The 12,285-nt window shown below is 40.1% G+C and overlaps 1 protein-coding gene across 4 annotated transcripts in view; it reads left to right on the forward strand.

The window, feature by feature from the left end:
- LOC140453481 (AT-rich interactive domain-containing protein 1A-like) overlaps positions 1-12,285 on the forward strand; it is a 129,009-nt gene that overhangs the window by 46,740 nt on the left and 69,984 nt on the right. For 3 of the 4 annotated variants that reach the window (XM_072548192.1, XM_072548193.1, XM_072548195.1), the window contains exon 4: positions 98-211. In XM_072548192.1, coding sequence (XP_072404293.1) covers positions 98-211 — 114 coding nt within the window. The remainder of the gene's footprint in view (positions 1-97; positions 212-12,285) is intronic. The other variant, XM_072548194.1, reaches the window with a different exon arrangement.

The raw sequence follows: 12,285 nt of genomic DNA on the forward strand, positions 1-12,285 counted from the left end.
AAATCAAACTGGGTGAGTTTTGACCATTAGCAATCAATCCTGATCCTTTGTACAATCCAAGCATGCTTATGATCACTGCTTTCTGTCTGTCTTGTAGCAGGATTTGTCTCAGGAAGCATTTGCCACTCAGACTCCACAGGGGTTGACTTCCAACAAACCTAACCAGGAGGAGCTAACTCTCATGCAGCAGGGGCGTCCGTCCAGCTTGCCGGTGAGTGCCACCTAGTTCCTGCATTACTTCCTTGGATATTCACTTGATGGCATTTATTTTAATAGATTAGTGCTGGAGTAAGCATTCCAGACATTTTTGAGGGCAGGGGAAATGGCAACACTGCTACAGTAAGGAAGATTGGAAGTTGCTGACAAGATGAAGAACAGCTTATTTTTATGTTGCTTTTCAAATAAAAAGTCTGTTGAAGAATGGTGCAGTGTTTGGCATAAGGCTGTTAAATGTGCTGGAGGTGAAGACCATATAGGTTTCAGTTGGAGTGTACTTAGAGGATTGGGATAGTTGATCAGGTAAGATCCAGTTCATGCTTAAAAGTCGTCTATTTTATCATTTTTTTTTTAATATTGCCATTACAAATTTTTCTGATTTTTAATTTAGAATGGAGAATGTCTGTAGAAGAAAGTCTCTTCATAATTTATAGTCATGCTGCTAATATTGATGCTGCAGCCCTTTGACTGAATGGAAGACGCAATTACAAGATGAATTTGCACTGGCAATTTTCATCTTAAATGAGGGCCTAGAAAATTTGAACAGCAGAAGTTGATGTTTATCCATGATAGGATCTTCTACTGATCACCTGTCACAGTTCAGTAATGGGCACAATCCTCTGGACTGACATAAATGGCCAATTCTGCCATTTTCCTAAAGGTTTGGTTGGTTTTCTGCCACAACTGGAAGCAATCTGCTGCCAGAACTTCTGCCCCAAGGCTTAATTTTTTTTATCCTTTCATGGGATGTGTGTGTTCCTGGCAATTTTGTTTTTATTCAATGTGCAAAATGTTTTTTTTTCTGCAATTCTGTCATTGTGTTGTAACATTTCTTCATGAATAATTGTGTAGTGCTGTTTATGGAAAATATGATTGGTTGATCTACAGCAGTCTGAATTTTTAAAAAATGCCAAAACCACGGTACTTGGAGTTCCTCAAGTACTGTCATGCGAGATATGACTATGGTGTACAGTTCTGAAACTAATGGGTTTTATTTAGTTCAGTATTCTTATTTGAGTCTTGGGTTATGATGTTATCAGAGTTCTGTAGGATCAAACATGGTAGATGGGTAAAGTTTTGAAAGGAATGAAAGTCCAGTGAGTTTGTGGTTCAGAGACTTCTATCTTTGAAAATTGGAGGACAGTTCGTGAAAATATAGGATTTTAAATTCCTGTAAAGGGTGAGGAGTGGGAGAATATAAATTTACAGATAATGTTAACCTTGGACAAATAGTTAGACTATCATAGCAATAATAGCGTAATGGGCCAAGTTGCCAACAGGCCAGAGGAGGAGAAATTAAAACAGAGATCCAAATTCATTGGGTTAATCTATTTTTTTGATCAACTTATTCAGAGATGTTATTACCCACCTTTGGAGCAGATGGGACCTGAACCCAGGCCTTCTGGCCCAGGGAGGGGAGACTACCACTGTGTTAAAGAGGGCCCTAAAATGGGCTTAAAATGTGGGTTTTATGGAGCACCTTTAAAGGAGAGGAGATGGGGAGAGACACTGAGACAGCTGGTGGGGGGGGGGGGGGCTTCCAGAACTTAAAGCCAAGGCTAAAAGCATGCCAACTAATAGACTAAAGGACTGTGAAGTCAGTCAACTGGAGGAGGTTAATAGCGAAGAAGTGCAAAGTCTAGAGAAGGATCTTAATATGAGCATAAAATATTTAAAATCAAAGTATTGTGATCTAGGAGTCGGTATGTGTCCAATGGATGAATGAACTTTGTATGAATTAGGATATGGGAAACAGAATCTTGGATGAGATCAAATTTGAGGAGAATAGGAGATGGGAATCAGTCTGAAAATTATTGAAATGTTTAGTTTGAAGATGACGTGAGCCTAGATGAGGATTTCTGTTGCAGCTAAGCTGAGATGTGTTAGAGAAGTTGACCAGTGTAATGGACGTGGAAGTTATTAAAGAGACTTCACCCTATTGGCCGCCTGCCATCTCTAAATGTTTTGCATTTAATCAAGTACACTTGAAGGGTAGTCAGGCAAAATGAAGGAAAATGACAGCTGGTATCCTCTCAAAATTGTCATGAGTAACAATGTGATAATGACGTAATAAGCTGTGTTTTTAAAAATCTTAACTTGAGGGATAAATATTGACCAGGACTATTCCCAAGCAGTTTTCGTGATGGATAATCTATGTGGTTGGTAGCACAGATTGTGGTTAAAAAGGAGACTGCAGTTGCAGATTGCCTAGCCGCTTTCCAAAGCTGAACTGGACCAGAGTCATGAAGTAGGTGTTTGTGACAGGTTGTGGGCAGCATGGTGGCACAGCACCAGAGACCCGGGTTCGATTCCCGCCTCAGGCGACTGATTGTGGAGTTTGCACATTCTCCCCGTGTCTGCGTGGGTTTCCTCCGGGTGCTCCGGTTTCCTCCCACAGTCCAAAAATGTGCAGGTCAGGTGAATTGGCCATGCTACATTGTCCGTAGTGTTAGGTGCAGCGGTAAATGTAGAGGAATGGGTCTGGGTGGGTGTGCTTCGGTGGGTCGGTGTGGACTTGTTGGGCTGAAGGGCCTGTTTCCACACTAAGTAACCTAATGAGCAAGGCATAAGCAAAATTGTTGATTCTTGACTGTCTTCTGGAACTTGCAAGACATATCGTATCAAACACCTGCAAAAAGTTGAATGATACCGGACAGCAGTTTTACATTGGATTCTGATTCAGAAAGACGCATCCTGCAAACTCCTTGCTAACACTCAATCTGTGGCAAAATTGAAATTGCCATCTCTGATTAGTCAAGCAGTAATTTGATACAGGCAAGTTTAATGAGATTGCCTGTTATGCAGTGTTGCTGACTTTTCTATCATTCATTCCTGTGCATTTCCTGTTCGGTTGGCAGGGCTTTGGTACCATGTGAGAATTTAGTGTCCATTGAAAAGAGTGGCTGTGTTGCACCACAACTAATCCAGTTGGCTGAGTATTGAAAGACATGGCTGCCGTACTGGGCTTGTGGCAGATAGTCAGCAATAATTGCAGAGGGCGATAGTGCAGACAAGCAATAATTGCTGACCTTGCCATGAATACCTAAATCCAGCAAATGAATACATTTGTGGAAACTGATGTGCTTTTGGATGATGGTAGATGAAGGTATGTATATGCCAAAATAAGAGGAATTAATCCTCAAGTGAGCTCTAATGTAAAAATGAGGAAGATGATTCATTGCAGGAGGTTCCCAGTATGACTAGATGGGTAGGAATAGACCTAGGAGGTGCCCTATCTAGTTGACCAGTGGAAGACTGGAAATGGAGGTGTGAAAAACTGTCAAAGTTGGAGGTACAGAAGGGTTTGGGTGAAGTATGTGTGCAGTAAAATATGATCAGAAGGAAACTTAATTTTATTTAAATTAATAGGCAAGGAGGCATTGCTGAAGAGACTGTTTGCAGAAGTTTGCTTTCCCCATGGCTGTAGCCCTGAAAACACTGCTCTACAGAAGGTGTGAGTCCCTCCTGTTGAGTGAGGAGAGCTAGCACTATGTTTTGCTCTCTCAACCCTCTGCTACTTCCCATTATGATGCCTCTGTAAGAGGGTTTTACATCTGTCTTTATTGCATTTCCTTCTCTTGGGCCCAAATACTTTTCTTAATGCATTCGAATATAGTAAGATGGTTGTCCTGTTTTGTGACTAAACTAAAAGTTTACTGTTGAAAGTTGGTCAATAAAGTGGCTTTCTGCTGACTTTTTGAACCCTGTAATTTAGAGATCAGGGTTCAGTGATATTCTACTGTTCCTTATTGCTGTCGAGCAATTTTTCTCTAATTTTGTTTTTGAAGGTATTTGTTCCATAATTACAATTGATTTTGCAACTGTTAATGTAAAACAACTTGCTAAAATTATATGATATTGCCTCACTAATGCTTACTCCTCAACCTGCTGACATAATCTGCACCTTCTATGTCCCAAATTCTGCTTTTTGCCTAGGGATTGGGATAATGAGTTGGCAGCACTGCCATGTTTTATTCAAATTTAAATTACTCAGCAGATGTTTCCAAATCCTCTATTTAAATAATTCAGTGAATGTGTAATTTTTGTGTTCACCTGTGGACATTTGATGTCGGTGGCTGGACCAGCATTTATTGCCTTTCCCTAGTTGTCCTTAAGAAGATGGTGAGTTGCTGCCTTGAACCACTCCAATCCATGTATTATATGCCATTAGAGGGAGAAATTTAGGGTTTTGACTTAGCAATAGTGAAGAAAAGGTGATATTTTCAAGTCAGGGTAGTGAGTGGTTTGGAGGGGATCTTATAGGTGGTGGTGTTCCCATGTGCTGCCCTTGTCCTTCTAGATGGAAATGGCTATGGGTTTGGGAAGTGCTATCTGAAGATCTTTGAATTTCTGCAGTTCATCTTGTTGATGGTATGCACTTGCTGTTGAACATTGGTGAAGAGAGTGGATGTCATCGAGATGTACAACATGGAAACAGACCCTTCAGTCCAAATCATCCATGCCTAAATTAATCGAGTCCCATTTGCCAGCGTTTGGCCCATATGTCTCTAAACCTTTTCTATTCATATTCCCATCCATATGCCTTTTTAAATGTTGCAGTTGTACCAGTCTCCTCCACTTCCTCTGACAGTTCAATCTGTACGTGCACCACCCCTTTACATGAAAAAGTTGCCCCATAGGTTCCTTTTAAGTCTTTCCCTTCTCACCTTAAACCTATGCCCTCTAGTTTTGGTCTCCCCTATCCTAGGCAAAAGGCCGTCACTATTTACTCCATCCGTGAGTCTCATGATTTTATAAACTTCTAACAGGTCACCCCTCCGCCTCTTGATGCTCCACAGAAAATAGCCCCAGCCTTTTCAGCGCCTCCCTATAGTTTAAATCCTCCATTTCTGGCAACATCCTTGTAAATCTTTTCTGAGTCATAACTATGAGAGAGAAAATATTTGGAACTGTTAAAACATTCAAAGTTTTGAAGTTACTGCAAGATAATGTCTGTAAATGATGGGACCCACGTGATTTTCCATTAACAAACCTGAAGAACTGACTGACTGTAGCAGGAATGGATGTGGAGGCGGTGAAGTGATGTGCTTTGGTCTGGATGGTGCCTTGAGTATTGTTGGAGCTGCATTCATCCAGACTTTAGGAGTCAGAAGGTGAGTTACCCCCTGCATTATTCTTAGTATCTGACCTGCTCTTGTAGCTACTGTATTTATATCACCAGGTTAACTGAAGTTTACACTTGGGGTATTCCCAGCTCTTGCAGCATCAGTACTTATTTGGTTTGTCCAGTTCACTGGATGTGCGCGCGCACACACATTGATAGTGGGGAGTCAGTTATGGTAACACCATTGAATGTCAAAAGACAAAGATGGTTAGATTGACTGTCGCTGGGGATGGTCGTTGTCTGCTATTTGTTTGGTATAAATGTTACCTGCCTGGACCAAGCCTAGATGTTGTCCAGGTCTTGTTGCATTACTGGATATGGCATATTTTTAAAACCTACCACATAATTACAAAGAGTTTTTCCTGTGTTGTAGCCCAAGCTTTCCACTGAAAATGATGATACTGCTTGTAAGTTGTTACTACAATCCAGCCAGTTTCCCTGGTACACCAGTACAAAGGGGAGGGGAATTTAAAGTTTGTGTTTGCCCTGTTTTGAAGGGGAATTCACTCACTTGAAGCTCTTGAGATTCCTGTTACTGTCTTTGCTGAACTAGAACCCTTGATATTTTAGAGTTTTATTCGGTCTTACCAACCTGACCCATTTTAGAATTTAACTACTTTTGTTGGAAAAGCTGAACTATTTGTTTTTGTTGTCCTTTTGTCTCAGTATTGTTGTTGAATTTGCAAGTGAAGAAAGATGTCTAGTTGTGGGAAAGATGGTTTTGTCTGTTTGTTGAGGTGAAAACTATTTGACTAGTGATTAGCAGGTACAATTCTACTTAGCTTTTTTAAACAGTAGGTGTGAGATAACTATGGCTAAGTGGTTAAAAGTTTAAGGTGTTGGAGTTAAACTTTTCCTTTGTTACTGTAGGGTCCTCATATGTAAATAGTTAACTTTTAGGTTTATTTTAAGAGTTTGTCTTGTTCTTTGCCATTCTTCAGTGGGTTCGGTATAGATAAATGTGATATTGGTGGTAATGTTTAATTTTCTGTAAGATATGTTGTGCACATCCTGGTTTGTTCAAATATTTCTTGTCTCAGGGTAGTGAGTGCTGCTTTGTTTTGGCAGATACCTGAATAAACGTTCCACAACCTGAAGCTGATTTTACAGGGAATTCCTCACTTATGGGAAGATTTCAATGGATACAGTCTCTGGCTAGACAGGACAAGCTAATCAAATTTGTTGTCTGCTTATTCATACGTTGTATGGATTAATAGTGCTCTATACATTCTGAGCTGGGTGCTTGTAAATTGTACATTGATACTCAGTGGGGGCCTGCTTCCTGTTACTATTCTAGTGACTTGGTTCAGGGCCTTGTTTCCTGTTTTGATTTGGTTATGCTGTGTCAGGGCTTGAGCATCCTGTTTATGTGTTATGCCTTGATGGGGCCCTGGTGTCCTGTTGTTTTGAGCTTTGTATTTATTTTCCCTGTTATACTGTTTAGAAAAAGTTTCAGTATATTATCTGTAGTGCAAATTATTTTTATTACATCTGTTTCGATCCAAAAGCCACTTTTGTCAGAATATTGTGTTTTCCAATTGTAGAACTTGTCAACCGCTCTTTTATTATTTTTAAAAAATATATGAACAACACATGCGCGCATGTACATTTAAAACTGCGAACCACTGATCTGTTGGACGTTGCTGAACGTAACGTTCCTTGTACCAATAATTTAAAATATCATCAATTCAAACCCAGCAGTTGATTGAGGCATCAAACCCTTGTTCAGGATTTTGGAGATTAGTTGCAGAGGTCCTTTCAAGTTTTGGGGTAAATGATTATTTTTATGATTTGACCTGCAAAGAGTGAATGTTCTGTTGATTTTGGATAGGGTAGAAGGAAGCCAACTTTAGCCACTTAACATTGGAATACAGTTATCACTTTCTAAATGGTGACCAAAAAGTGTGTTCTTCACCCATTTTCGTTTCTCTTGGTCTCTTGTCCTGACAAGACTCCATAGACCAGAGGCATTCCTTATTCTTTCTGTATTGGCTAGCTCTTTACCTGTGGAGGGTGGACATGGACTCATAGGGTCATACAGCACGGAAGTAGACCCTTCAGTCCAACTCATCCACGCTGACAGGATATCCTGAACTGATCGCGTCCCATTTGCCATCATTTTGCTCAATCCCTTTAACCCTTCCTATTCATGTGCCCTTACAAATATCTTTCAAACATTATAATCATACCTGCCTCCACTATCATCTCTGGTAGCTCGTTCCCTATATGCATCACCATCTGCATGAAAACATTGCCCCTCAGATCCCTTTTAAATCTTTTGCCTTCTCAGCTTAAACCTGTGACCAGTAATTTTGGACTCCCCTTTCCAGGGAAAAAGAGTTCATAGCTCCTTGAAAGTGGAGTCGCAGATAGATGGGATAATGAAGGAGGTGTTTGGTATGCTTTCCTTTATTGGTCAGAGTATTGAGTACAGGAGTTGGAAGGTCATGTTGCGGCTGTACAGGACATTGTTTAGACCACTGTTGGAATATTGCGTGTAATTCTGGTCTCCTTCCTATTGGAAGGATGTTGTGAAACTTGTAAATCTTTTCTGAACCTTTTTCAAGGATATTGTCAGGGTTAGAGGATTTGAGCTATGGGGAGAGGTTGAATAGACTGGAGCTGTTTTCCCTGGGGCCTCAGAGACCGAGGGGTGACATTTTATAGAGATTTATAAAATCATGAGGGGCATGTATAGGAGAATTAGACAGTCTCTTCCCTGGGATGGGGGTGGTCCAGAGCTAGAGGGCATAGGTTTAGGGTAAGAGGGGAAAGATATAAAAGAGACCTAAGGGGCAACTTTTTCCCACGCAGAGGGTGGTGCGTGTATGGAATGAGCTGCCAGAGGAAGTGGTGGAGGCTGGTACAATTGCAACATTTAAGAGGCATTTGGATGGGTATATGAATCGGAAGGGTTTGAAGGGATATGGGCTGGGTGCTGGGCCCAGATAGGGTTAGGATATCTGGTTGGCATGGATGAGTCTGTTTCTGTGCTGCACATCTCTATGACTCTATGTTCCTTAGTCCTACAAGTCATATGGCATGGCAACAGACACTTTGGTCCAACCAGTCCATGTCAACATAATCCGAAACTAATCTAGTCCCACCTGCCTGTTCCTGGCCTTTATCCCTCCAAACCTTTCCAATTCATGTACTTATCCAAGTGACTTTTAAACGTAATTATGCCTACATCCACCACTTCCTCAGGAAGTTAATATGAACCACCTTATGTCTTTATTTAAAATCTCCTCTCACCTTTAAAAATGTGTCCCCTAATCTTGAAATTCCGCATTCTAGGGAAAAGATACTTATCACTAACTTATCTATACCCCTCATGATTTTTGTTAGGCCTCTATAAGCTCACCTGTCAACCTCTTATGCTCCAGTGAAAATAGTCCCTGCCTATCCATCCTTCCTTTGTAACTCAAACCTTCCATACCTTCCTGGTAAATCTCTTCTGAACCTTCTCCAACTTGATAATATCCTTTCTATAACTGAGTGACTGACTAGAATTGGGCACAGTATTCCAGTAGAGGCCTCACCCATGTCCTGTACAACCTCAACATGATGTCCCAACTTCTATACTCAAATGACTGAGTAATGAAGGCAAGCCTGCTAAATGCCTATGTGATGCAAACTTCAGAGAGTTATGTACCTGAACCCCTCAGTTCCTCTATTCTGCAACACTACTTAAAGCCCTGTCATTAATTGTATAAGTCTCCGCATGATTTTATAAACCTCCTATAAGGATCACCTTCAGCCTTTGCCTATTCAGCATCTCCCTATAGTTCAAACCTTTCAATCCTGGCATCATCATTGTAAATCTTTTCTGAACCCTTTCAAGGTTAACAACACCTTTCCTATTTCAGGGAGACCATAATTGAATGCAGCATTCTAAAAGTGGCCTTACCTGTACAACTGCAGCATGAAGTTCCAACTCTCCTATACTCAATGCACTGACCAGTGAAGCAAGAGTGCCAAACGTCTTCACCACTCTGTCTACCTACAACTCCACCTTCAAGAAACCATGCACCTGCAACCTTAGGTCTCTGTTTGGCAACACTTCCCTTGTTTTGGTTTCAGCCAGCTACATGATATGGGCTGTCTTTTGAAATCAAGGAATCCTGACCTATTTTGCTTCCCTCCATCATACTGCCCTCACTTTTTATAACTCAAGCTTCAAAGATTGGACTTGCTGATCTTTGGCGAGGTACTATAGCAAGTGATTCATTCATCCAGTGAGCTGTGGAAATGTGGTCAAATTTGATCTTGCTTGTGAATAGTGATTTTTTTCCCCCAAATTTGCGCTTCTAGTTCATGTACTAATTGAAAATGTTAGTTTGTCTGAAGCCAAACCCCTTCAACAGAGGGAGGATCTTTCCCTGTACTTGCTGAAGTCGTTAGATTTCTCAATGAATTCTTGCATCTGTGCCAACGATTCAAATTGATTACAGATTTCCTGGTGTATAGAATTAACCATGTAGGTATATATTTTGAAGATGAAATATTGCGATAGTTTCACTCTCGTATTTAGATAGAACTTCTATGTCACAGACAGCTGTTATTTCTGGATTTCTGTGATTAAAACTGTTGAAACTGAAAATAAAGGATCGAAGCTTCAACTATTTCCATTGTATAAAAATGACCTTTTACTCTGTTGTTTAAACTTGGTTGTAGGTCACGGGAATTGATAAAAATACTAATATTGAAAAGCTGATTATTCCATTTTGGAGGGAAATCTGTTCAGATGCAACAGTCAGGGGATGCTGAAAATACGGGCTAGTGTGTGTGAGGGGTTTTAAAGAAGGATTCCCATATTGTGGGATCGAGATTGCCAAACAGTCTTGGAGTGATTAGTGGTGAGGAAGGAAGTAGGTGTTAAAGGATGTTTTTGGGCTTCCTGCAGCGTTAATGATCTCTTTCTACAGTAATTGACTCTGCTGCTGACCTCTGACCTCCCGTGAACAGCGAGGCATGTGCCACTGTCGACTGGTGCAGTAAGTACTGTTGCCATGGCAATTTGCTGAGCCAATTTGATGTGTCAGCTTTGAAAATGCATTGTTTTCATTGAGTAAGAGCATTGCCATGACTGCAAGTTTTGGACTGTGCCCATCAATGGCAATTAAATGTGTAAATTTGTACTGATATTTTACTGGTCATTTTTGGGAAAATCCAAACTATGGATTGAATGTTTGTGTGAGGAGTTCACCCTTAATACAGGCTGGTTGGATAATCATTTGTCCGGATGGTTGAAAGGGAATTCAATTCTAACATCCGTTTCAGCTGAGTAAATTTATTGGCAATTTTAAAACACATCCACTATAGTGGAATCAACTTTTTTCAAGTAGTGTGGATGTTGATGTGTTTTTATTGCAAAGTCTCTGTTATCTCCTATAGTATTTTTAATCTGCTTTAAAATTGTTAAATTTCATTGAGAAGTTCTACAGGGTTCTTTTACTGTACTGGGGCCTTCTGATTTCATTTAGCTCTGACCGAAGGTGGTGTTTGCTCTAGTCAGCTGCTGCTCAGAATACATGCACAGTTGCTGTGGAGAATAGATTTGTGCTTTTTAAATTTAATTGTAAATGCTTGTTGCAGGTGTAACCAAGAGTTAAGGTCAGATGGTAATTGGTTTTGAAAAAAAACTGTCTTTTTCCCGGATTGCTGTTCCTCTGAAGTGTTGGTACTTGTTCTCTATTGATATGGATGGTAGAGAATTCCATTTTTATGAAATATTCCTAATGCTTATTTAGATCTGTGGAGTCTCCAACCCATCTAAAGCAGTTATTTAAGCTGAGTGATAGGCTGACTTTTACATTCTTGTAAATGGCTGCTGTCCAACCACTGCCAGCAAAGTACAATGATGCATTCCTCCTTGCAATTGGTTAGTAGCATTAATAGACTGTGAAATTGAGAAAAGCTTTAAGTAAAAATGGTTCTGACCTGGAAAATAGTTGTTGTAATGAGCATGCAGTACGTGAACAAATTCTTGACCATTCACATCCACCAACTGGTGGTTTTAAAGAGGATTTGTTTTGAGAAATTGGTAATGGAGAGCATGATTTCCATTAAGCTACTCCATAACTACTACGAGTGTTTTTGTAAATTTATATCAGAGAGATTAATCAGTTGTGAATTACAAACCTAGTCTTCACTTTGTTTTGTTTTGTTTTGATCTAATCTTGTTGCCTTGTGGGGAGGCAGAAAGAAATAGGAAATTTACGTTCTTAAATGATGTGAGGTGGTGATTACCAGTAAAAGCTGTTCTGCCTTGTATTTTGAAACTTGTAAAGACTCATTGTATTTAACTTACCTCTGTTAGCTAATGTGCATTCAATTAGATGATGCCTACAGTTTAAGTTTGAGACACTATAGAACTTGTTTCGATCCTTGTCTTTCCTTTATCTGCGGATTAGCTACATGATGAGCCATTTTGTCTGCACATTTGAGCTTGGTGTCACTGTGCGGTCTTGTTGAAACTTCCAGACACGTTGGGCCCATGCTTGACTTTCAGTTGATTTCACAGCCTGCGTCTGTGTTATTTTGCCATGCCAGTTTCCTCTGTTAAAACCTCTTAGAACATAAGAACAGAAGGTATGTCATTTGGCCCTTGGAGCCTGTTCTGCTATTAATTTCAATTTTCATTGATGTGGACTTAATTCCATTTGCTCATTGTTGCTCTCTTTCCCTTAACAATGTTGCACAATAACAATTTTTATCAATCAGTCTTGAAAATTTGCTTCCACTGTGATTTGAGGAAGTGTGTTTTAGATTTAGCACCTTGATTAAATCACTCCTCAACCATTTATAAACTGTAAAGAATACAGGCCAACTTGCTTTGACACATCTATGCTGTATCTACTCCAAGTCCAGTATAGTCTTCCTGAGGTTGGCGTGCCCAATACTTAAGATCTATGTAAAACTGAGTTATCGTTTACTGTATA

The sequence above is a fragment of the Chiloscyllium punctatum genome, chromosome 27, assembly GCF_047496795.1.
Source record: "Chiloscyllium punctatum isolate Juve2018m chromosome 27, sChiPun1.3, whole genome shotgun sequence".
Classification (NCBI taxonomy): Eukaryota; Metazoa; Chordata; class Chondrichthyes; order Orectolobiformes; family Hemiscylliidae; genus Chiloscyllium; species Chiloscyllium punctatum.